The sequence below is a fragment of the Haliotis cracherodii genome, unplaced genomic scaffold (assembly GCF_022045235.1).
Source record: "Haliotis cracherodii isolate W230 unplaced genomic scaffold, xgHalCrac1.p SCAF_1, whole genome shotgun sequence".
In the NCBI taxonomy this organism is placed as follows: Eukaryota; Metazoa; Mollusca; class Gastropoda; order Lepetellida; family Haliotidae; genus Haliotis; species Haliotis cracherodii.
Genome location: NW_027266264.1, coordinates 46,086,712 through 46,114,471, shown reverse-complemented (window position 1 = coordinate 46,114,471; position 27,760 = coordinate 46,086,712). Strand labels below are relative to the sequence as shown.

At 40.1% G+C, this 27,760-nt stretch overlaps 2 protein-coding genes across 6 annotated transcripts in view; one reads left to right on the top strand and one right to left on the bottom strand.

Moving 5' to 3' along the window:
* Positions 1-759, bottom strand: part of LOC139478413 (zinc finger protein basonuclin-2-like) — a 74,839-nt gene extending 74,080 nt beyond the window's left edge. The window contains exon 1 of one of the 2 annotated variants that reach the window (XM_071260873.1): positions 682-759. The gene's annotated coding sequence lies outside the window, so the exon portion shown is untranslated. The remainder of the gene's footprint in view (positions 1-681) is intronic. The other variant, XM_071260863.1, reaches the window with a different exon arrangement.
* LOC139478387 (centlein-like) overlaps positions 1-27,760 on the top strand; it is a 169,694-nt gene that overhangs the window by 4,880 nt on the left and 137,054 nt on the right. For 2 of the 4 annotated variants that reach the window (XM_071260852.1, XM_071260829.1), the window contains exons 1-3: positions 1,928-2,000; positions 9,384-9,480; positions 11,740-11,804. In XM_071260852.1, the coding sequence (XP_071116953.1) occupies positions 9,435-9,480; positions 11,740-11,804 (111 nt within the window). In that variant the 5' untranslated portion in view covers positions 1,928-2,000; positions 9,384-9,434. Of the gene's footprint in view, positions 1-1,927; positions 2,001-2,200; positions 2,249-9,383; positions 9,481-11,739; positions 11,805-27,760 lie in introns of those variants that run through there. The other 2 variants (XM_071260838.1, XM_071260845.1) reach the window with 2 other exon arrangements.

The window sequence follows — 27,760 nt, the reverse complement described above, 5'->3', positions numbered from 1 at the left end:
TCCACTTATATGTTATACTGTGATGGTCTAACTATTGGATGATACACAAGAAAAGAATACGCAATCAAATTATGCCCCACACTTTTTTCTATCGGCCCTAATTGGTCTCTTGGCATTATTTATTGTTTTCACTTGACTCTTGAATTTATAGACCCTCAAAGGCAATGTTTTCATGTCAAAACAACATTTTACTATACTTAGTCTTTAGGCAAATTTGTATAAATTGATACTATGTAGCTGATTATAGATGTCTATGAAAGTATATATTTTATTTGTGGATTAGCAGTCAGATGTCAATGCCATATAAATGTTTACAAACTGAGCAGGGGACAAGGCAATATGTCAACTGTGTAAAACATATCAGTAAAATGAAGGTTAAACTCATCTTCAGCTTACAAACTTTTTTTTCAAAAGCTTTGCCTCTCAACCAAAATAATCAATACCAGTGAACTGGCACATCTGATACTGGAGATAGTTAAAAAATATGATTAATGCCCATAATTACATTAGGTACCAAGCATTCACAAAGCATGTCCTCAATTTGTGGAGGCACCAGGAGCTGGGTGATTCCCCTGTCCTGAAGGCCCACACCCACCATGTCTCCCATACAGTCCTATCCCTTATACCACTGGCCTGCATAAAGTTTTCCAACTCATCACGCAAGCCCAACATTGATCTTACTTGTGACAGCAGTATGTCTGTGCTATTACTGTATCCAGTAGTCCATAAAGTTGGCAAGTTCTAGGTGTCGCCTAGCTCCTTCCTACAGTAAGCAAGCGGTGTGGGAGATGTCCTATCGGAATGGTACCAGTAAGAGGGCAGCATAGACCTATCCCACGACTAGCAGAGCATGGGCCCACTTGGTTGTCACATGAGATCCCAGCCAATGACATTCCGATAGCAGGCAATCTCACTCCTTGCCAATCAATACCAAGCCACTTCACTCAAAGACAGATGGCACTTTAATTCCATATGGTTATGCTAATGCCAGTGTCTTTCATTAAAATTTCCTTTGTGAAGCAATCTCGGCCTAATTAATTCCTGAGACACACAGCATGACAAATCATCCCCTACCCCAGGGATGTGCCCTCAGCTGATCAAATGAGCATAGGCATGTGGGGGTTGGGCAGGACGAGAAGGGACTGGGGAAACTAGCACATGATCTGAGAGAATGTGACACAAGTAAGGGAGACCCAACCAAAGCGGACGCAACACGGGCCCATATTGATTTCAACATCTGCAAATGTCATGATGTTTGGATCATCGCGATCATTTTGACAGTGCCACCACATGCATGTCGTTTTCGAGAATGTAACAAGTTACAATGAGGACGAATATTGACCGACGACTCTACGAGTCGCCGCGTCGGAAACCTGGTCTCCTATTTCAGGGCGAAATTTATTATAAGTGCAGATTCATTCTGAATTATTAACATTTGAAAGGAGGAGACCAAAAGTTGACGAATCTGAGACTCGTCTGCTAGGAATTGTCATCACGCCGATCGATAGGCCGGCGGAGGCAATCAAAGATACGTCGTCTGCTAGATATAATCGAATAAATAATGCAATTTCTAACGCTATTAGAATATAACGTGTTGATTAATGATTTGGAATACATACTTTACGTGTTACTGCATCAAAATATGAGCTGTTGGACAACGGTCAACATATAGTTTCAAATCGTAAGGCCAAATGAAATCCAATACCATGCTTAAAATTAGTTAACTCACCGCCGCCATCTTGTCGGTGCCAGGCTTACGAGCATTGACTGTTACGACATTACCTTATTAATCAGTAATTATTACATCATATGTTTCATGATATATAGTCTAAGAGATAATTCTTCGCATAATACGTAGATATGGCCAGTTGTATTTATTGCTTGTAGTTGTTGCGACAATGGGTCACATGGTGTAAACAAACCGGAAACCGTCTCGGCGGCGGAATTACAGTTGATCATCAAGCATGACAAGTGCGGTGATATGAAGATATCAACCAAATGCAAGTTTGCATTACGTTTGTTTTTGTTAAAGACATGAATAATGAATACTTAAATTTAGTTTATGCTATACAAAGGAAATTATGATATTGCTGCAAAAGTCAACCCGTCATTGTAAAATATGTGGGTCATTATGCCAACAAACATGTCCTGTCAAGTTTCTTTGATTCAATCGCACAGCCTTAACTCGCTGTTTACAGACGATGAAGTTGACAGTGTAATGAAACACATCAAAACAAAGACTGTTTTGGTAAGAGTATGTATACAATGAATTGAAACCCAATAAAACGTTTCAGTTCGAAGTTCAATTTAACAATTATATCCCACCAAACACTGAGCGTTTCATTCAGTGTTTACAAAACATAATTATCTTTATGTCTGCAAATAGAGTCCATTATATTTTTTTATCTAACTCAGTTGAACTCAGTTTTTTAAGATGTTTCCATAAATAATGAGGTACACCTACAGAATACCGGATACCTGTCTGCAATGTTTGTTTGATGGTATACTCGGACCCCATGGTACCGCGGCATTCATCGTATCGCGGCATTTGTGATTTCCGATAGTTCACGCGGGACACGCCTCTTAGCGGCTGTCTTTTAATGCAAATCAGTAACCACGAAGTGCTCACTTCGTAAACAATTTCAATTTCCTCGGAATGTTCCGTCTGCTGTAAGTAAGGAGTTATTAATCAGTTGATACATATTTCTGGCATCTGTTGTAATATTGCCTTACCCCCATCTATCAATGGCCAACTATATAACCCGCAGTTCCCCATGTAAACTTTCTCTATCGACCTGAACTAGACCATCTGCATATTCATGGCGTCTATTGAGGTAACGGAAGTTACGTAGTCCGCACATTTTTTCCCGCTCTGTGCCCAGAATCTATTGGGAGATCATAAGGGCCATAATGCCAAACTTAGAAATACGTTCTTCACTATTAACCAAAAGATAAATACATACTTTGGGCATACTAGGAGTGCTTTTTATATATTTATTGTTGACTTTTAACATTTTTCCATTTTGTGACAAATTATTGTCATCCAATTTTTTTTAAACAATCTTAAAATATCATTTCTGATATTTTGATGTTGACTTATAAAAATATTTTTCTCTTACTTTTCGGTAAATATGCATTGAATACCTATTGCTGATAACACATTTAGAATTTTACTTGTGCTGTCTTTGCACTTGTCTGGACAAATCACTGATGTCTGGCATGATCATATCAAGTGGTTGGTAGAATTATGTCCTCTTTTTGTCCAATTCGGACCTCCATACACAACTTTTCTCTGAACCGCGATATGATGGAGTTCTCTCCCTTGTCAAACAGAGCGCGAGGCCCGGCTTTTACTCGGAGCTACTGATGTAAATAATGAACTTTTATCAGTAAAATTTGCATTGTTTGATAACATGAATGATATCTGATACAGAGAACACGAATAAACATAAAGGTTAGTGAGTGCATTTGGTTCCGTTTAGCGTACATGACAAGTACCGCGATACCCCGAGGTTGCAGGCTACTAATAGGCCCTACTAATATAACAGCATGCAACAGCATAACTATATTTGAAATGGAGCAATGAAGCTCAAAATATGCAGAAAGATGATTCTTCTTGCATTTATATCAATATGATTAAACCTCAAAATTGAATATCAAAGTAATTCATTAACATCAAAATCAACACTGAAATATTTCTCGAAAATAGAAGTTCGAGAATGACTTGCGGCAACATCACCAGTGACCTCATCAAGGACACATTTAATCGAACACATGGTAATTTTTTTTTACTTTGGAAACTAAAAATGATGTTTACTTTTGATGGCATTTGTTTCAAATCATGTTTTGGGCAAGCCCCCTAAACTTCAAAGAGTGGTGGCTAAAAATGTAGCGACTGTTACTGAGGAAGCAACTCATGCACATTCTTGACCAAAATAGTGGAAGGTTTCTGGTATTCTCTGTTCTAGCCAATACTGAATACAATAATTCATCTTTTAATTTTCGTTAAGCTGACACGATAATATTGTAAATAAATCTGCCATCATACCCTGACCATACAACACCTATTTTACCTTCTTTAGTAGTATACATAAAATTGTACATTGCAATTAGTAGCTAGAACTTCACCAGAAAAATCATTGGTACATAAACATGATAAATATTAGGGCTCTGACGGGTAACTCGGTTCGGGTGTGTACTGAGTAGGACCCAGGTAACCAGAAGACTACCCGGACCCATGGTCAGTCACTAGTCACGTGATATATTGTTTAATGAGAAACAATCACTAAGTACTGTAACTCCATGGGGAGCACCTTTAGAATACAGTACCACAACTTCTCGTGAGGACAGTCTCTGCCGTAGGTCACATGTCTCAAAGACAAGCAACCAGTCTTTGTGAGAATCCGTCGGACGCGAACTCGCGACCTTCGGATTGTTAGCCCGACAGCTAACCGACTGAGCTACGTCCACACTGTGAAACAAAGTGCAAATTTACCTAGTCATGCCTACGACATTACGGAACTGAATGAAAAGGGTCGAATAGGTGACGGACCCTTACGGAGGTTATGGGTAGGCATGGTGTCTCGTGACTTTTGTCTATCGACACTTACGAATGATCCCGATGCCATTTGGCACACTCGTCCCATTCCGTAATCTACAAGATACCGAGTGGCGAGGAATGATCAAATATGGCGCGAACTGAAAACGGCTCAAGGCGTCAGACGTCGAACTCGCGAGTACGCATGAATGACAAGTTATTTAATAATTCGTGTGGTAGGGAACAGTGTAAGGATGTGGGTAATAGTAAGGAACAAGGGAGGCATGTGCATGGCTAGTGACGACACAACAGTGAGTTCGCTTTGAATCAGTACTGAAAAAATGTAGCCGGTGAAAGGGGCTTGTGTGAATGTTCCAGGACAGTTTCCAGTAGCCAAAGTATTCGACACAAAACCATTTAATTCTTTTTATATAATGCAGGGGGATATAGCGATCAGCCAGTCTGTCCGTCCATAATCATTTCCTTTTCCGGGGCAGAATTCGAAAACCATTCAGTGTGATTGATCGAAACTTGGCAGATCTATCAGGCACATACTGAAGTGGTGCCTTTTGATATTTTGGGATTTTTCTAATTTTATTTTTTTTCAATTTTTATGGAATGAAGTTGGACATAGACTCAATAGGGGATGGGGTTCGTTTCCGGGGCAGAATTCGAAAACCATTCAGTGTATTTGATCGAAACTTGGCAAATCTATCAGGCACATACTGAAGTGGTGCCTTTTGATATTTTGGGATTTTTCTAATTTTTTTTTTTCAATTTTTATGGAATGAAGTTGGACATAGACTCAATTGGGGATGGGGCTCGTTTCTGGGGCAGAATTTGAAAACCATTCAGTGTATTTGATCGAAACTTTGCAAATCTATCAGGCACATACTGAAGTGATGCCTTTTGATATTTTGGGAACTTTTTAATTTTTATTTTTTAAATTTTTAAGGAATGAAGTTGGACATAGACTCAATTGGGGATGGGGTTCGTTTCCGGAGCAGAATTCGAAAACCATTCAGTGTATTTGATCGAAACTTGGCAAATCTATCAGGCACATACTGAAGTGATGCCTTTTGATATTTTGGGATTTTTTTAATTTTTCTTTTTTTAAACTTTTATGGAATGAAGTTGGGCATAGACTCAATTGGGGATGGGGTTTGTTTCCGGGGCAGAATTCGAAAACCATTCAGTGTATTTGATCGAAACTTGTCAAAGCTATCAGGCACATACTGAAGTGGTGCCTTTTGATTTTTTGGGATTTTTTTAATTTTTATTTTTTAAAACTTTTATGGAATGAAGTTGGACATAGACTCAATTGGGGATGGGGTTCGTTTCCGGGGCAGAATTTAAGACCATTCAGTGTATTTGATTGAAACTTGGTAAAGCTATCAGGCACATACTGAAGTGGTGCCTTTTGATATTTTGGGATTTTTTCAATTTTTATGGAATGAAGTTGAACATAGACTCAATTGGGGATGGGGTTTGTTTCTGGGGCAGAATTTGAAAACCATTCAGTGTATTTGATCGAAACTTTGCAAAGCTATCAGGCACATACTGAAGTGTTGCCTTTTGATATTTATTTTTTTACGAATTTTTATTTTTTACAATTTTTATGGAAAGAAGTTGGACCTAGACTCCATTGGGGAACGGGTTCGTTTCCGGGCCAGAATTCGAAAACCATTTAGTGGGTAAACAATGTATGCTTTTTAAAAAACATTCAACTGTTGACTCATTACATACAGAATTGCACATTTACTAGTGGTTACTTTACAGACAGCTGCTGTGGGGACATGTCATCTTTCTGATGACTCTTGCTACTCGATGTTTTTGTGTGAAGAATTACGTTTAGGAGAAACTAAACGGGTAGATTTACCGAACCCTAATGATCATGAAGGGATGATTCATCGTAAAGGGGATCCAAGGGATAAGGACAAAATACGGGTAATCTAATAGCCACTAAAAGGGTACCTAACCCTAATGATCAAAAAGGGGTGATTGATCGTAAGGGGATCCAAGGGCTAAGGATAGAGTTTGGGGTAATCTACCCTTACACTGGCGATATTTGGATGTGTTCAACGTCAATATAATATCCCTAATAAACTACATTCTTGTGCATAATATTGAAAATTAATGCACCGAAAAAATAATATATGTATATTAGTTCCCATTTATAACCCTTTTAGCCACTTGAATTACGAGAAAAACGAAATAAAAAATACATAAAAAATAAAACTGCTTTCGTAAACTAGCGCTTGCTATAAAATGCGCTGCCGCAGGCTATATTCAGTAAACAAATATTCAAATCTCTCCAATATTGCCGATGTGACATTAAATCTAACTCACTCACTCACTCAAAACTCTCCACAGTGCTTGGCGTATTCAATGACATTTCGTGTAGAGATGATAGATCACTGGGGGGAGCTTATGCACACTCGATGACCCCTGATGTCACAGGGGATTGTTTCGCCGGTGTGACTGGCAACAAAATACTACAAATTACGTCATAGGCTATTGTCACGTGTTTGAAAAGTTTGTGGCACTGTATTCTAAAGGTAGGCCCTCCATGGTTACCGACAAGGGACTAAGGTTCGCATATCTTTCTGACTAGACACACATTCCTTCTGACTTTAAAGATAAATCTTCAGCCTACCTTTAGAATACAGTACCACAATATATATTCTTCATACAAAATCGTCAAGTATTAAAGATGAAATGATTTTGTTGAATATTTTGGCTACTGGAAACTGTCCTGGAACATTCACACAAGCCACTTTCACCTGTTACATTTATTCAGTATTGCTTCAAAAGCAAAAACTCACCCTTGTGTCGTCACTAGCCATGCTCATGCCTCCCTCATTCCTTCATTTGACACTAAACCATTTCACCCTGCTTTCTTGACATTTTGTGTGAAGAATATTAGGAGCCGTTATAGAATCTATAATAGCAACTAAAGGGTTACCTAACCCTAATGATCGTAAAGGGGTGATTGATTGTAAAGGGGATCCAAGGGCAAAGGATAGAGTTTGGGGTAACCTACCCTAACACCGCAACACTTGGATGTGTTCAGCGCCAATATAATATACCTAATAAACTGCATTTTTGTGCATAATAATGAAAAATAATGAATTGATAAAATAATATATGTATTTTAGTTGCCATTCATAATCATTTTAGCCATTTGAATTACGAAAAAAAAAAGAAGAAAATATATATTGAAAATAAAAGAGCTTTCATAAACTAGTGCTTGCTATAAAATGCGCTACCACAGTCTTTATTTAGTTTACAAATATTGAAAACTCTCAACATCGCTGGGCTTATTCAATGACATTGCGTATAGAGATGATAGATCACAAATTTATGATATCTTACAAATATCAGAATAAAATAATGCACGTTAAGACTAATAATGAAATATTAATATCCTTACCTCCTACTTTGTTTCAAAACCAACCAATCAGATTTGAGTATTCTCTAATTTTGATTAGATTTCTTCCCAAACTAAAATGGATTCCTGGGTGATGAACTTTTTGAAAATGGTATCAATTTTGTGTTGTGTCCTTGTTAGTGAAAGGCTTATAATACAGTAACTATTATGCGGTGCTGTAAGCTATTTCCAGCGTTTTTGTTTTGTGAATCTTCTATGTATAGGTTAGACCATGAGGACCTGGTCTTTAATCATTGAAGTGTTCCACGCTTCGGACTCGCAACTAACCACGTCTATGATTAGACACCTGGGTCCTTGTGCTCTAACAAATTTAAGCCATGACCAACATTCAAAGAACCTTAGCCCCTTAAGTGTTTAAACAATGTCTAAACAACATTTCATAACCATTTAAAAAAAGAAATATTCAAGAAGTTGAGCTGAAGTTTATGCTCAGGTGTGAGAAAACTGTGGGTTGTACCTTCATGATGCACAGGAAGTATGTTCCATGTGCCCTTGCCACGTAGGCATCCTGCTCTTTGGCAACTCAGGTTATTAAATGCACATCCCTGGGGAAGTATTCAGTTCATATTGGACCAATTCTAGCTTATTTATCATTTAAATCAATATTATTTGCCCATGTTGATGGTCCTATAATGCACAAACAGCTCTGATCAAGAAAAGAGTAACATACTGAAATAAGTTAGGAATAGCCTTGTTCATCTGTTTTTGCCAATTCTGTTGGGAAGAGACACTAGTAACATTGATTACAGTAAACATTTGTTAGGATGCACATGGTGTTTTTATTCCTTTATGGTTATGTATTGTTGTCAAATGAGGAACAACATGCATCCACTGGTTTTGAAATTAGGGTCATGATGTACAAATACATATTTTGGTATGTTGCTAAGTCTAGTGACTAAATGTACATTGTTACACGAAGAAGCATGGCATTTGTTAGACTAAATGCAGGATAGTTCATTCAATGGTTGTCATAAGATGATTGATAAGCGAAACACTGACACATTTTCATAATTTGTATTGCATTATATAAGACACAAGAGCTTCCTCATCTCCTCGTCCCCTGTAGTGGCACAGATGAACTGTTCATACAGAGTGTCCCTTGCTTCTTTACATCATTATAGTGTTGAATGCCGAGAGATGAGTTTTGTCTAGAATTGCAAAACTTTGAAACAAAGTGACAAGACATTTCAGGTTCCTTGGACTGACTGTATTCTGCTCATTCTGAGGTTAGTGGACTGGTGACCTCACATACCTACAGTCATGATGCTGTATAAACAGAGATATTCCATGGTGTATTAACATGCATTTCTAATCTTAACAGAATACATTGTCTTCATTGTTTGTATTTGTCTTTTAATGTTTTTTTAAACAATCATTGATTTATGCTTCGTGCAGATGCAAGTCATTTCTTTACAACTACTTTCCAACTGATGGGATTGGAAGTTGATGTCCAACATGTCCACCATATCGCTAGATTTTGACCGCAAGAAAGGTGGGTCACAGGAAACAATAACATTATATAACTTCTGTCTGAGTTTTTTCAGTACATTGTCAGGTATGTAAAAAGGTTGAGCTATAGCGTTAAACTATGGTGGTTCAATTCTGTATGCTGACAGTGCCTGAATGTCCTTCATGCCCAGTTATCAAGGTCATTTGGTCATGTTACCTGAAAACTACATATATGTATCTTCCAACATTACATTGATAAAAGCATCAACAGCTGTACATAGATGTCAAACTTGTAACATCAAGGGCATTCCTGAACAAAGTTCCCAGTACCACCTGCTTGTTGTGATGCCAACAACCATGGGGGTCAGGAGGTCACAATGACCGTGTTGTCATGGGTAACAAGAACTGCCATCTCTCTGGTGTCACCTGTTTGTGGTGTATGGGTGACATCCAGGCTTTCTGTCAGGTGTCACTTAGATAGTGGTAATTGGGTGATCTCCAGGCTTTCTGTCAGGTATCACTTAGATAGTGGTGTTTGCCTGACCTCCAGGCTTTCTGTCAGGTGTCACTTAGATAGTGGTGTTTGCCTGACCTCCAGGCTTTCTGTCAGGTGTCACTTAGATAGTGGTGTATGCCTGACCTCCAGGCTTTCTGTCAGGTGTCACTTAGATAGTGGTGTTTTCCTGACCTCCAGGCTTTCTGTCAGGTGTCACTTAGATAGTGGTGTATGCCTGACCTCCAGGCTTTCTGTCAGGTGTCACTTAGATAGTGGTGTATGCCTGACCTCCAGGCTTTCGGTCAGTTGTCACTTAGATAGTGGTGTTTTCCTGACCTCCAGGCTTTCTGTCAGGTGTCACTTAGATAGTGGTGTATGCATGACTTCCAGGCTTTCTGTCAGGTGTCACTTAGATAGTGGTGTTTTCCTGACCTCCAGGCTTTCTGTCAGGTGTCACTTAGATAGTGGTGTATGCATGACCTCCAGGATTTCTGTCAGGTATCACTTAGATAGTGGTGTTTGCCTGACCTCCAGGCTTTCTGTCAGGTGTCACTTAGATAGTGGTGTTTGCCTGACCTCCAGGCTTTCTGTCAGGTGTCACTTAGATAGTGGTGTTTGCCTGACCTCCAGGCTTTCTGTCAGGTGTCACTTAGATAGTGGTGTTTGCCTGACCTCCAGGCCTTCTGTCAGGTGTCACTTAGATAGTGGTAATTGGGTGATCTCCAGGCTTTCTGTCAGGTGTCACTTAGATAGTGGTGTTTGCTTGACTTCCAGGCTTTCTGTCAGGTGTCACTTAGATAGTGGTGTTTGCCTGACCTCCAGGCTTTCTGTCAGGTGTCACTTAGATAGTGGTGTAAGGGTGACCTCCAGGCCTTCTGTCAGGTGTCACTTAGATAGTGGTAATTGGGTGATCTCCAGGCTTTCTGTCAGGTGTCACTTAGATAGTGGTGTTTGCCTGACCTCCAGGCTTTCTGTCAGGTGTCACTTACATAGTGGTGTTTGCCTGACCTCCAGGCTTTCTGTCAGGTGTCAATTGTTTGTGGTGTAAGGGTGACCTCCAGGCCTTATGGGGGCGGTCGGGTAGCCTAGTGGTTAAAGCGTTCGCTCGTCACGCAGAAGACCCGGGTTCGATTCCCGACATGGGTACAATGTGTGAAGCCTATTTCTGGTGTCCCCTGCCGTGATATTGCTGGAATATTGCAAAAAGCGGCGTAAAACCATACTCACTCACCCCAGGCCTTCTGTCAGGTGTCATTTAGATAGTGGTGTTTGCCTGACCTCCAGGCTTTCTGTCAGGTGTCACTTAGATAGTGGTGTATGCCTGACCTCCAGGCTTTCTGTCAGGTGTCACTTAGATAGTGGTGTTTTCCTGACCTCCAGGCTTTCTGTCAGGTGTCACTTAGATAGTGGTGTATGCCTGACCTCCAGGCTTTCTGTCAGGTGTCACTTAGATAGTGGTGTATGCCTGACCTCCAGGCTTTCTGTCAGGTGTCACTTAGATAGTGGTGTATGCCTGACCTCCAGGCTTTCTGTCAGGTGTCACTTAGATAGTGGTGTGTGGTGACCTCCAGATCATCTCTCAGGTGTCACCTGGATACTGGTGTATGGAGACCTTCAGGTCATCTGTCAGACTAGTACTTCCCAGTGAGTTGCTGAAAGATGGCATATCACAATGGTCACAAGTTGCTTTTGGTACATGTACTGCCAAGTTAGCATACGGATCCATACCAAGTTAACATACGTATCAACAAGATGATATGCTGTTCAATAATTATGTCATGCTTTCTAAGTACAGTCTACTTTCAGATGTTGATGTGAGTCACTTGCTTGCCGAAAACAAGACTCTTGCCTCTGAGCTGAAGCAGTGTCAGGTAAACATGATGCTTACATTTGTCTGGGAAGTGACCATGATACTTACATTTGTCTGGGAAGTGACCATGATACTTACATTTGTCTGGGAAGTGACCATGATACTTACATTTGTCTTGGATGTGAACATGATGCTTACATTTGTCTGGGAAGTGCCATGATACTTACATTTGTCTGGGAAGTGACCATGATACTTACATTTGTCTGGGAAGTGACCATGATACTTACATTTGTCTGGGAAGTGACCATAATACTTACATTTGTCTGGGAAGTGACCATGATGCTTACATTGTCTGGGAAGTGACCATGATACTTACATTTGTCTGGGAAGTGACCATGATACTTACATTTGTCTGGGAAGTGACCATGATACTTACATTTGTCTGGGAAGTGACCATGCTACTTATATTTGTCTGGGAAGTGACCATGATACTTACATTTGTCTGGGAAGTGACCATAATACTTACATTTGTCTGGGAAGTGACCATGATGCTTACATTGTCTGGGAAGTGACCATGATACTTACATTTGTCTGGGAAGTGACCATGATGCTTACATTTGTCTGGGAAGTGAACATGCTACTTCCATTTGTCTTGGATGTGAACATGATGCTTACATTTGTCTGGGAAGTGAACATGATACTTACATTTGTCTGGGAAGTGACCATGATGCTTACATTGTCTGGGAAGTGACCATGATACTTACATTTGTCTGGGAAGTGACCATGATGCTTACATTTGTCTGGGAAGTGAACATGCTACTTCCATTTGTCTTGGATGTGAACATGATGCTTACATTTGTCTGGGAAGTGAACATGATACTTACATTTGTCTGGGAAGTGACCATGATGCTTACATTTGTCTGGGAAGTGACCATGATACTTACATTTGTCTGGGAAGTGACCATAATACTTACATTTGTCTGGGAAGTGACCATGATGCTTATATTTGTCTGGGAAGTGACCATGATACTTACATTTGTCTGGGAAGTGAACATGATGCTTACATTTGTCTTGGATGTGAACATGATGCTTACATTTTCTGGGAAGTGAACATGATACTTACATTTGTCTGGGAAGTGACCATGATGCTTACATTTGTCTGGGAAGTGACCATGATGCTTACATTTGTCTGGGAAATGGCCATGATACTTACATTGTCTGGGAAGTGACCATGCTACTTACATTGTCTGGGAAGTGAACATGCTACTTACATTGTCTGGGAAGTGACCATGATGCTTACATTTGTCTGGGAAGTGAACATCATACTTACATTTGTCTTGGAAGTGACCATAATGCTTACAGTTTCTGGGAAGTGAACATGATACTTCCATTTGTCTGGAAAGTGACCATGATGCTAACATTGTCTGGGAAGTGAACATGATGCTTACATTTGTCTGTGAAGTGACCATGATGCTTACATTTGTCTGGGAAATGACCATGATGCTTACATTTGTCTGGGAAGTGACCATTATACTTCCATTTGTCTGGGAAGTGAAAATGATACTTACATTTGTCTGGGATGTGACCGTGATACTTCCATTTGTCTGGGAAGTGACCATGATACTTTCATTTGTCTGGGATGTGACCATGATGCTTACGTTTGGGGTCCTCTTCACTGTCAGCTATACCAGTAATTTTCCCTGCTATAGCCCTTAGCAGCTTACAGCTCTTTTGTGTGTGAAGACAGGAAAACCTCACTTCTTTCCTGTGTGTTTTAGAGTCAACATGTCTACTTATTTCTCTAGCACATAGCTGTAGTCACACTATTCTAATACGTTTCAGTATGAGTTTAGTAATCCTACTAATTTATCATATAATGGGTAGGTTTCTCGGCAGGATAAAGCCAACGGATAAAAATGATATCCGTTGGGGTCATATGTGGATTGAGATGCAAATATCAAAGGTCAAGTACAGGGACTACTTTCACTGTTTATAAATAAACATGGCGTCGTCCTCGTCATTCGGCGATCGAGTCAGAATTAACCATCGGGAATCTGGATAAACTACATTGATAATTGCTATCATTATCAAAAGAACAGTAATATATTGAAAATCCGTGTCTAACTGTGACGTAGCTAAGGCATTTTATAAGTTTTGCAACTTTTGAGATATAAATTTCGAAACAATTTTGCGAGGGCACGAGGCCTAGCCAAGCGGGATCAGTAGCCATATCTGTGCTTGTAGACCTCTGCGGCTTGAAACATTCACCACAAATTAGTTGGATTTGGCCGAAATATGTTTGAATTGTTACCTTGTTTCGTTTTGTCGCTGTGTGTACATCTGACTACCCTTCTTGACGTTATGACAGGACAGACCGACTGTCAACAACGTCTGACCATGGCCGTGACGTCTCCTAGACTGGGGTTAGAGAAGCTTCCCTTTGACAAAGGGCAGTTACTCTAGCGGACAAACCTATGGATTGCCGCGAAAGGCAATTAAAAACAATTGTTGTTTTGCGTATATGGTGCTTTGTTACTGTATAACAAAAAGATTACAATTTGAACTATATTGGCTACTGTCACTGTCCGACTGACACATCACTTACCCTGTGACGTAATAAATATTAAAGCGTGCATTCCAGGAAAACTCGCAATGTCTCGGTAATTTTTGTGAGAGAGGGAAAGCGATTTTGAAGCACAGAATTAAAGAATGACATTATATGATAAAGAGGTTATCACGCTTGTGTGTTTGGGGATGGTAAATATCCTGTATTAGGAATAAACACTATGTATTTAGCTTGCCAAGGCTCACTAAATACAATGTTTATTCCTAATGCAGGATATTTACCATCCCCAAACACACTCGCATGATAACCTCTATATATTAGTAGTTACATGGGCTTTGATTCGTAAGTATTAGTTGCATAAGTGCAATCCCATCACGATGTAGTCTCTCCCTCCTCAGTCACGTTGTCACAAATGTGGCCAATTTATGATCTCAGGCGACCCTAACGTAGAATGTTGGACATGCAGAGAATCCACCTGTACACAGGACTATCACTGTCCCCTCTGTCTCCCTCTGTCCTAGAAAGCCTTTACCAAGCTTAATGACACTATTACTAAGGCTAAGAAGCCAAGAGAAAGGTTGATGATATTATCTCCCAGACTTATAACCTACCTCTCCGACAATGAATAGTCAACTGTGCTGCCAACACATCTGGACTTTCCTGTTGCCCTGCTGGATCAATTATTTTCTCAGCAGAAGCCCGAGATGACATTCACTTTTTGAATCCCATCTTTCGGCTCTATAGCTGGAGGTAGAACAGTTGAAAAGACTCGATTCCACCCAGGTGCAGAAGAATCCAATGGCCAAGAGGCCACATGTGGGACCGTCTATGATGGACACATGTCAGCCTCCTACCGCCAGTGCTACAGCCTCCCAGCCACTGGACAATCCAGCCACCAACCGATAGTCCAGCTGTCCACCTTACCCTCACAGGTGGCAAGACCGTCCAGGTCCCTGCATGGGTCTACTAACCATCTGATTAAGCCAGTAGAGAAGCCATCTTATGGTGTTAAGGAGTCACCCTTACCACTGTCCGGCTTTGTCCATGAACTACGATCTACAATCTATAAAAAAAGGTGAAATGAGCCATATGCATACTCCAGAATTTTCTAATACCTCCTCCCAAATCTCAGATGGAATCTGTCCGGAAACTAAGAACTACACTGCATCAGGAAGATTTTGCCTTCAGCATAGATCTTCAAGATGCCATGCGCAGATTCAGCCCTTATTTCAGAAATGGGCATCACTACGAGTTCCAGGTCCTTCCCTTTCTCGATTGCTCCATGACTGTTCACCAGAATAACAGCACAGTGATCAGCTATGCCCATCTCCATTTAATCCACCTACATGCATACCTGGAAGATTTTCTGGTGGCCAATCAAGACAAGTCTCAACTCTCTCAAAACCAGACATTTCTGTCAACTTATGGCTTGACTGGGATTTCTCCTTCATCCTTCCAAATTGTAGCTCACATCCATCCAGGATCTGAATTGCACTGGGACCTGCTTTCTTCTTCAGAAGGGCTTACTCTGTTCTCCTGAAGATTTTACATCCCTAAATCTCATGATTGACAATGCTCTGATGTTACCAACTTGTACTAACAGATAGTGGATGTCCCTCCTCAGAAGGTTAACATTTCTCCAGGACTTGACCTACAGAGGAAGGCTACAACTACAACCTCTTCGGAACCTATTGTTAGACACCCTGGGTACATTACCAATCACCTTCCAAGACCACCTTCCTATGATGGATACATCAACAGCATGTCATGACGGGCATCCCTCTCACCTTTTCCTCGCTCAAACATTATCATTTAACGGATGCCTCAGAGTTGGGCTGGGAAGCCCATCTGGACAGAGACAGAGAAGGATCTCCACATCACCTGCAGGGAGATGAGGGCTATATTCCATAAGATCCAGAATTGGAAAGACTCCCTTACCAACTCACTAACTCAACACAACACCACAGTAGTGGCTTATATACAGAAACAGGGAGGAAACAAGTTCAGTTCTCTGATGATTGAAACCTCGCTTTTATTCAACTTGGCCGACTCATGCAACTGCTGGATGGAAGCGAGACATATTCCAGGGAAGTTGAACATCCTCGCAGACATCCTGTCCAGACACATGAGGATCCTTTCCACAGATTGGACTCTCCATCAAAACATTTTTACCTAGATCACATCAAAATAGGACACTCTGCAACTGGATCTGTTTGCGACTTGTCTGAATCATCAGCTCGCAGTCTACATCAGTCCGGTACCAGATTTGAGAGCTATGCATATTGACGCTCTGTCTGTGGACTGGACCAATATATTGGCGTATGCGTTTCTTCCATGGTCTCTTCTGGACAAAGTGATACAGAAGATAGAACTAACAGACTGTACCATCATCCTAATCGCACTGATCTGCTCCAAAAGGCCTTGGTTTCACAGACTCATGGCCCTACTAATAGAAGATCCTCTCCCAATATCGTTCCTCAGAGATCTGTGTCAACCCAGATTGGACCCTGTCTATGAAAACCTTCCAAACCTAAATCTCACCGTATGGAAGCTATCACGCAAAGAATGCAGGCCCCCCGATTCTCTGAATCTGTGGTGGCTAAATCATGGAGATCGTCTTCCTCTCTCCTTAAAGACAATAGATGGGATACGTTTATTCAGTGCCGACGACAATTTGGATTAGGAAATGTTGTCGTTACTATCCCCATGGCTGCCTACTTCCTCCTACATCATTGTCAGGATAACAAGTTTTTCATCACAGAATATCGATTCGATCTTCATTCAGTTCCTTTCGATCGGCAATCATCCTATCTTAAGCAGACTCATGCGTTTGTTCCTTTTGGAAGATGTTCATGTCCCTCGTACCTTCCAGAAATGGAACTTGTCAGTGGTTATATCAGCTCTACTAATGGAACCCTTTGAACCTCTCACTTCTGGTACATTACTCCAAAAATCAAGGAAAACAGCCTTCCTATTAGCCTTGGCTACTGCTGCTAGGGTCTCTGAGCTCCATGGACTGGATTACTCGAGTCTCACACATACCCCCAACTTGTCTTCCATCACCTTCTGTTCTCTCCCAGAATTCGTAGCAAGGAACCAAGCTGCTGCGCTTGGCCCCTTCGGTCACAGACATTACACCATTCCTGCGCCAGGACCTACGGTGGATCATCCCGACCGTCTTCTGTGCCCCATAAGAGCTCTCAAGTTCTATCTTGCAGCTATTGATCCCTATCACTGATGTTGGAAAAGATTATTCATATCTTGAAAGACTCCTTCCCGACAAAGACATTACTAAGGCTACAGTAGTGAGTTGGCTTAAAGCCACCATAGCCTCAAGTTATCGTCAGGCCCAGGACTCTCCTAGGATGGTGTTCCGTCCATGAAATCAGAGCTTTAGCCACATGTTTTACCTAATGGACCTCAGTTTCCTTAGAACAAGAGGTTTCAACCTGTCAGTCAGAATCGCAGAACACTTTCACATCCATTTTTTTACGAGATGTTCAGCCTGATCTTGAGGGGATTTACTTGGATAGGCCGTATTGTCGCAGCACAGGCCATTATTAACTCTTTCAACACCAGTCAACCAGAAGCTTTTACTGCTGTGACCCTGAGTTCCCAGAGACTCTGGGGTGATAGATGAAGCCAAAATTTGGAAAGGAAATTATCTGCTTGTAAAACATCTTTGCTACTACATGTTGTACATTATTTAGAAGGTCTAATCCTTCTGTTTATACATATGAAAGTTATTTTTATCACATTATTTAAATAATGCATTTACAGCTTAATTAAATTTGTTTTAAAAATATAAAATGTAAGCTAACACATTCATGATGATTTAGCAACAAGGAAGCGAAAATTTGATGGTTTTCAGCAAATATAAGATTTCATAATATCCACTTACCTATTTCTTTTATAATTTTATTGTTTACATAATCGAAAAATTATTTTAGAAAGAATTTTAAATACTATCTGTCATCACCCATTTCCAGATAACAGTAGCTGTCTGCTCAGCAATATGAAGAAATAGCCTTGTTTTCAAAACTTCAAATGAATAACACATGCGTCGATGGCTTCTATGGCAGGTACCAGTAAAATGCTTATGTCATACCCTAAATTACAGTAACCTCCACTGGAGTCTTTTCGCAGTTGTAACATCTATTGGATAGAAATTGGTTTTTAATGAAGCTTTCTTGCCGAAAACTGCTACAAGGTTCGTGATTGGTCAAATTTAAGCATGTGACCTAAAGCAGCAAATCAAATTACAGCAATGGTACCGTCCTAGTGTATGATGAATTTCAGATTTTGACGAAAAGGTTTTGGTTGAATAGTATTATTTGAAACGTTTTAAGCAGGAAATCATGATCTATATTTAAAATATGGAACTTTGTGGATGTTGTGCTTGGTTATACCTCCATCACACCAAACTAGTTCTCAATACGTTCGTGTAAATGTTGTCAAACAGACTCCAACTGTGTATGAACGTAGTGGACGTAGTAGCAACTATTGACAGTCTTTTTACGAACTTCATGGACGGGGAGGGTGCTCTAGAACTTTGAGTCTGCTCAAAATTTTATCCCGTCCATCCCGTTCTGCAATAAGTCGGATTGACAACGTACTTAAATCAAGAAAGACGTAATACTTCGAACAGAATTGCCGTACTTCAAACCTACTAGGGACATGTTATGACGTGGTGCAGTCCGACATAAATTTCAGAACTATGACTGAACTAGCATCGTATTTTACACCAAACTACTAATTCTACCGTGATCACAGCCCATTCTAGTATTTTGTTTAGAACAGGGTAGAACTACTTAGGTGTGATGGTAGCATTATGAACTGTGACAAAGATTTCTCATGCATATATATTGGCATTAAACATTGTGTCCGAGCCAAGAAATCAAGGCGACATTTTCACCTCCAGCTTCAGAAGGTGAGTACTTCTTCCGCTGATGATAGATCGTTAGAGAACCATGTATCATTACAGTTAAGTCAACTGGATGACCGGAAGTTACGTCACAATTGGAAGAGAAATGAGACTGGAAGTGACGTAAAAAATAACGTCATATGGACCAGAAATGATGTCACAAAGAAGAAAATTACTTATCTTGGACCGGAAGTGATGTCATTAATGATGTCATAGGAACCAGAAGTGACATCATTTACACTGGAAGTGACATAAAAAAACGGTAGAAAAGACTGGAAGTGGTGGCACCTGGTCCTATGCACAGCGCACAGGTCACAGATCAGGTGAATTTAGGCAACATCGGTTGTGGAGTGTCCTTGGATGAGTGACCGTGTTCGGCAGCTTGGCTCCTGAGAGTTTCTAGTGCTCCTGTCCTGCCACACACTAAAGCACATGTTGAACATGTGGTGTCTCCTTGGGCAAGTGACTTTGTTTGAATTGTGCATTTGTTCACCTAGTAGTGAATTGTCACCCGATGAGCTGAGATGGCAATGTGGTTGTTAACCTTCTAGTGCCTAACAGGTAGCTTGGGTTATATACTCCCCAGGGAGAAGAGAATGATTGTTGAGTGCACACTGATCCATTGACCGGGGTATTAAATATCTAAGAGATTAGAACATGCTTATGCATGTAGTACAGTGCCATATAAATGGACTACAGTGTTCCCTCGCTATTGCGCTCTTCAATATAGCACTAAATTGCTTATAGCACGTGGTAAAGCATGGCTCCCAAAATTTACTGACATAAACTTTTTAAAGTTTTTCAATGACACAATGTTTTCCCTTCAGAAAACATTATCAGCTGATCACCGCGATCACGTAACACCAGAAATACCAGTCAACAAATCCAAACAGAAGTACTTTTATTATAATATCTGGTTATAAACAAATTGTTCATTGTTTATCTGGACAAATGTTTGCAATATATTTTATTAATGATATTCAAAATTTCATTCAATAATTATAATAAAAATGTTTACAATAATTTCGGCAAAATCGTATGCGAAGTGATAGGTAGATCTCACAACTCACACTTATTTACAGCAACCACGGTCAGATTACTGCTATTGACGCCTTGAAACGAGTTGCAAGAGAATGGATACACATATCATAAATGCTGTACCATGACTTGCTAAAAGTCATATTTGACGCAGTTTGACTGTTAAATGTCAACATAACGTTTTCGCATGCGAAATACATGTAGCGCGGGAAGTCCCTACGGTGACTGGTCAAATTGTTCCATACGTAAAAAAATATCCTACATACCACCTGTACCAAAGTGGTACGCTTATGATCCTTATCACTTTAAATATATATGTAGTGAAGCTGCAACTGAAAAAACATGATTTTGGAATATATACTGAACCGCAAAAGAAGCGTCACCCCAAGTGACATTGCATGAAAAGTTGTCATTTAAATATCTGGGTAATTTTTGTCAAAGATTTTGAAAATTCAAACATTACCTTGTCCGGAAAAATGAAATTTGATGATGAAAAAACAAAGCAGATGACAATAAAACCGATCACGCAAATGCATCACGGCAATGGCCATGGTAACATGATGCACGTGAGTTCCTTGCAAATTGAAATGCACATGCATTCCCCCATTTCTTGCCCTATAAAAGTCCACCCAGATCGGTTAACATTCATTCGTTATTGAATTGCTACCATGTGCCTTGATTGACATGAAATCAGCGACACCAAGCCCTCGGACGATTGCAAGCTGGACAAACCGCCCAGCAAGTAGCCAATGCATTTCAAGTCCACGCAAGGACCATATACAGGCTCCAGCAACGGTATCAGACCACCAACACTACAGATGACTGACCACTTAACCACCCGACGTCAGGATCATCAGATCGTGCGACAGCATCTTCAAGATCGCTTTGTTACTGCTGCGGAATCTGCTCGACAGGCCATGGGATCATACCAGCGACACATTAGTGCGGACACCGTGTGTTGACAATTGACGGTCAGATACCTCCATTGTCACAGGCCACACAGAGGACCCATTCTGACACCACATCATCGCCAGGACCATCTTCATTGGGCAACACAGCACCAGCATTGGCACCACCAGCAGTGGAGAATAGTCCTCTTCTCAGACGAGAGCCGTTACTGTATCTCAACAGCAGTTAGCTGAGAGAGAGTTTGGCAGCGCCGTGGGGAACGTTATTCGGATGCTTGTGTTGTTGTGAGAGACTCGTGGGGTGGTCCGAGCATCATGGTGTGGGGTGGAATTGGTCTTGCACAGAGGGTCGACCCTGTGGTCTTCCAGAACATCAGTCCAGGGAGAGGCAGTGGTGTCACAGCAGCTCGGTACATTGATCAAGTCTTGAGACCACACACCATACCTCATTTGGCATGTCACCGCAACCACGAGTTTCAGCATGATAACACCCATGCCCACACTGAGCAACAGGAGACTTCCTCCAGCAGAATGGCATCAGAACCACAGTTGCCTGCCCTCAGTCTGATTTAAATTCCATTGAGCACCTGTGGGACGAGATTCAAAGATGGCTGAATGACGTCCGACCAAGGCCGACAACTCAGAGTTCCTCAGAGTGTGGGCTCAAGTGCCTATGGCCATCAGCAACCGCCTCATTTATTTCATGTATTGACGTTGCAGGGCAGTCATCAATGCACATGGAGGACACACGAGATACTGACTTGTGATGCCATTTTCTCAGACTAGTGTTGTGTTTCACTTTAAGAACATTTGACACTTTAATTTCAAACTTGATGATCAGTTTTGCCAAGTTTCATCTTTTTGATATGTCTTAAAGTATGTTTACAGTGTTTGGACAAATAAGGTTTCTCATATACCTATTCATGGTGGTGTTTCTTTTGTGGTTGAGTATATTATTCCTGATAAAATAATTATTTCAGATACAATTTCGTCCGACAACTGCATCAAAATTCTTTGAAGTTGTATCATTGGGTACTTGAAGTTGAATCACCGGTAAATTGGGAGGAAACGTGTGCACAGCTGATTGCTATTTCCGTCTCAGTTTATGAGAAAATACAAACGGTAATCTTAATCTCTGCATATAAAACAATGCCTTTGATAGCAGCAAATACAATTTGGTAAATCATCGTGTCTGGTGATGTTTTATGTCAAATTTAATACTTTTATTGACCAAGTTTGTTATACCTGTTTATTCACCTGAATTCACTGAAGGGATACAATGTGATTTTTTGAAAGCGCATATTAATACTCAATAAATCTTATTGTCATTTGGGAATATTATTAGTTTTCATCATAGGACTGATTTCACATTTGACAAGCACAAATATTCAGCATGTAGCCATATGAAAGTGCATTTGTCAAATGGAGAGTCGGGTAGTTCAGCCCACCCATTTGACTGGATTTTCGTTGTCATGCATGACAGGTGAGATATGTAATTCAGTTGGTATCACAGCCTTGGCAGAACAAAACCTTTCCTTACTTCACTTTGAAAAAAAGAAGTTTTTTTGAAGAGGAATAATGAGGGGTCCACATTATGCTCAAGTGCACATAATACACAAGAAAAACAAGTCTTTCCAAAGCTTCCCTCTGATGGCAGGCATTATGCTCATGCAATCTATAGATACAGTATACATGTTAGCCTAAATGACTGAACACTACCTGTTCCTAAAAAATCATAATTAAATCAATTTGTGAAACCGTATTTAGAGTATGTATACAGAATGAAGCATATCATGTAGCGTATCACTTAGTAATATCATGGTGCACAAGTGGTGCGTCATGTCAGCCTAAAGGGGAAGTCAACATGGAATGTTTTTACCAATGGGATTAGTTGGTAAGCATGGATAGTTACCATTGGTGGGCCATTTCAGTTTGGTTTTGTCGTTAACACAATCTTTACTCCTTTCATTTCAGTTTGACAGGCATTTCTCAGAAATTGACGGATGACAAAGTAGACAGAATTTATGGATAACAACTTCTTTATTTTACTGCAATGGCATGATTTCACTGCAAAAGTATAACTTGATAGAGAATCATAGTGTGCTGCAAGGTTGGCTAGAATATTAATGCCTAGCTTTTCCCTGTGCAAAAAGACTCCTGCCATAACTTCTTTCCTGTCACCACTTTAATTGATACAGCTAATAAAGTTAGTTAATTACAACAGGATGATGGCCCTGAGAGTGAGTTACACAACACAACTTGGGCACTATCTGTTCACCGACCTTCCTGGCATATGGCATAATGGGAAGGCATGAAGTGTGATGGCAAGGACCTAATCCCTTGTCAAGAATGCAATCTGTAACAAAAACCTCCCTGGTATATCACAGACTGGGATGTCTCAGGGATGCGTAATTCCAACCAACCCACGAACACAGTCGGTACTGTCACCAGGCCTGGTGGGCTCCTCATGGCATGGCTCACTGCCAACTAGGCCAGTAAGGGTACATGTGCATACATGGCCACAGCATACAGGTACACATGTTAAAATGTGACAGCCAGCCCACTGAGTTAGTGTTTTCACCTGTTTCTGATCACTCTTAGCTCCAACTTATTGACAGTACATTTTAACTTCATGAAGGCCCTGTATAAGTCACCTTTGTAATAGCAAGCACAGTAGCAATAAATATCTTTAAGAACATCACAAATAAGGATAACAAAAAAGGGTAAAATGATTGGATGCCAAATTGTTGAAATATTGGGACGATCAAGGATGATATGTCAGTAACCCCTTATGATAAATCATATGTATCTTCAGTACTTCTCAATTCTCATTGGGGTTTGGCTTGTAGCAGAATGTACATGATCGCAGAAAGTCTTTTTTCAGTATGCTGCATGATGCATGACCTGATCTTGAGTGAGATGTGATGAGAGTGGGATGTTCCTTGTTGATGTAACTTTAGCTGGCCTGGATTGTCATTAGTGTCACCATATTGGGGGCTGGAGGTAGTCCCTGGCTGGCTGCCAACCATGCAGGGCTAGGGACATGTGGGGAGTCTGGCCACTGTCAAGTAATCGCAGGCTGTGGGAAACTGTCACAGCCTTTCCACTCATCTTTGTATCGTCACAATTGCTGATAGAAGTATACTTTGAAATATGCCATTGGAGAATATGAATTTCATGATAAGGATAGGGATTGTGGTGTGGTATAGGTTTGTATGTTTGATAGTAAAATAAACAGATTTGAACAGTGCAGAGAATGACACCAGGTCCAGATTTCAACCTGAAGTTATTCCTTTTCTGTTAAGATATACATACCTTTTGGTATTTAAACACATTTTATCTCATGGTTAGTTCCATAGGGGCATGCCAGAAACCCGATCGTGGGTTTGAATCACATATCGTGCCTATTGTTATCCCCCCACCATATAATATGGGGGATATAGTCGATGCATCGTCCATCCATCCATCTGTAATCATTTTGTTTCCGGGGCACAACTAAAAAAATGTTTATTGTTTTTCAAGAAAAATTGGCAGATCTTGGAATGGTGCCTTTTGCTAATTACAGATTTTTGACATTTTTATTTTTCTCGATTTCCACTTAGTCTTCTCATGAGGATATGATTTTCTTTTCCGGAGCACAACTCCAAAACCGTTCAGTATCTTTCAACAATACTTCGCAAATATATCAAACAGATTCTAAGTGGTGCCTTTTGCTATTTACGTATTTTTGGCATTTTTATTTTTCTTCTACTTAGTCTTATTTGGGGGTGGATTTGTTTTCGGGAGCACAACTGAAAAAAGCATTCAATATTGTTCAACAATACTTGGCAGGTATATCAAACAGATCCTGAAGTGGCGCCTTTTGCTAGTTATGAAATTTGGGCATTTTTATATTTCTTGATTTCCATGGAAGCAATTTGGATTTGATCTCAAAAGGGAGGTGTAGGTGTTGTTGTGGAGCAAAAATTCAAAACTGTAAAAGACATTTCCTCCAAACCTGGTACATGCATTAACTATAGGCTGAAGTGGTGCCTTTTGTTATTTGGGAATGATTCAAATTTTGATTTTTCCTTGTTTCCATGCAAACAAGTTAGGCTAAGTTAGTTCCTGACAGAAATACATTTGAATCCCAATTGCATAGTATTGTTTTAATAGCTCAATATACTACTCTGTGGACAGACAGATTAGATTATCACATTTGAAACTATTCCTTTGTACTTGGTCGCTGTTCACACGATATTGCTTATAGTAATTCTGATAATGCTTCTTTTCATTCAAATAGATAGGAGGGCCTGGAAGAAGACTGCTGTCTTGTGCCATCATGTCTTCTTGATTGCAATGTATTACAAGAAAGGTGACTGCAGAATGTTATTTAATCTCTGACGCTTAGTTGGGACATCTGACTTCATGTTATTTGTGATAAAAATATACCTTTTTCATTATGATATCATCATTAAATACTTCACAGGCTTGTGATGGAAGAAAGTGGTTTTCAAACACTGTAAAGTATTGATGATGTACATACTGGATGTACTGAAGGTGGATGTACTGAAGATGGATGTACTGTTTTAAATAACCAAAGGAGGTACTTTATTTTTGTTTTTACAGGAATTTTTAATTGACCTCTGTTTAAGGTTGAAGTCTTTAAATATGATTTGTAAATTAGATTTGCCAATTAATAAAACCAGTAATAGGACATGCCTTTTTGCCCCCAAATATTGTCGTTTTGTTGTTTTATCACTTTAGGATTTAGGTTTTGAAAACAGATGCACATATCACTTTTTGGTTAGGGACTGGACATTTATTTATTATGTGGGTTGAGAACGTCATGAAAAATGAATTCTAGAGCTGGGACTGGTAACTGGGTTACTGAGAATGACCCGTGCACCCACAGGACTAAACGTCCCCGTGGTTGGTCATGTGATATATTGTTTAATGACAAAAAAGATATGCTAACACTTCAAGTCACTAATGTTTCCATTTCTTCTGACTTTTATATGTTTGAATAAAGATAAAACTTCTGTCAACTTCAGTGTATGTATGACCAGATCGTTTTATACATGTATCTAAATACATTTTGTCCAGGGCTACGGTCAAACTATTCCCAATCGGACATTTTGTACCTATCTCTTGAGACCTACAGCGGGTACCCAGGTAGGGTTGGGTAATAGGGGGTGGGTACCCGGGTAGTAAATTTGGACTTGTCCCAGCCCTAATGAATACAAATAGGGTAGCCAAAATGTATCACAACTAGTCTATATAATCGGGTGGGGGGCATGAAAAAAACCCACATTTCTATTTTTTTTGAATAAATTATAAATTTGAACATTAATTCAAATGCTGAGTATGTTCTGAATTTTGATTATAAAAACTTGTACCTCATTGTTGATTCCTAAGTGTTTGTAATGATGTCCTCGTATTCATTTTAATTGTTTAACCACTAATTAAATCCAGACATTAATACACATGAACACACTCATTAATTTGCAACCAATTTAGGCATTTCCATATAAGAAATAAATTTCAAAAGCTTGATAAAAAGGTTTTTGTAAGGCATTTAGAAGTGATACACATAAGGAAGAGAATTTATGGATGTCAACTTCTTTATTACTCATTTCACCTGATGAAGGAGTAAGTATATACTCCGAAACGTTGTGTTCCTCATAATAAAGAAGTTGACATCCATAAATTCTCTTCCTTATGATCAAAAGGGGTACTCGAGATTTAAAACATACAGGTAAACTGACTATTCAAATTCTGATCCAAACAAATTCCTAGAATCCAAACACTATAAATTGTTAGTCAACCTATTGATGAGTTACTTAATTGTGGAAGTTGTCCTGGATGAACATAAATATTTTGTAATCTGTGAAACAACTTTGTTGTTGTGTTTTTCATGTTGGTGAAAAGTTGTACTTTTGGTGGATTTTGTGAATGTGTATACAACTGCGTCCCCACTCCACCCCGCCCTGCCCCGACCCCTTCCCTTCCTTCCTTGTCAGAAGTACCTGTCTCTCAGGAAGGTACATAAATTGCGCAATCCCTCAGTTGGGGACATCCAATCTGGGCAAAGTGATACTGCCACAGAAATATACATGAGACAGGCATGCATGCGTCATGCAATAACAAGACACTTATGACTGTCATCCAAGATACAGAGGCGTCACACTTCAATGCATGAACGTCCATGGATGGACTTTTTATATCAGTTTTTGTTGTGTGTCATGTAGTGGTGAGGAACTTATCAGGCAGGCAGATTGTGTTTCCTGTGCACTCGACACCGCACGCACCGTTGTCCCCATCAGCGTGCATTTCCATCGTATACTGACATCCTGCTGGTGTTTATGAACATGGTGCTTCAGCTTTCAATCATCTGATGTCAGGATGAGAAAATAGCTGGTGATTATGTAATTTTGGTGATGATAATATCATCAACACTGATACATGTTGTAGTTTTCCAGTTTTTTGTGGGGCAGATGCAGCTACAAATGGAGTATACACATATTACAAGGCCCCATTCCCTCTTGTACTAATAAGAGGAGCAGCTCGTAATAACAAAACACATGTCACGAATACATGGG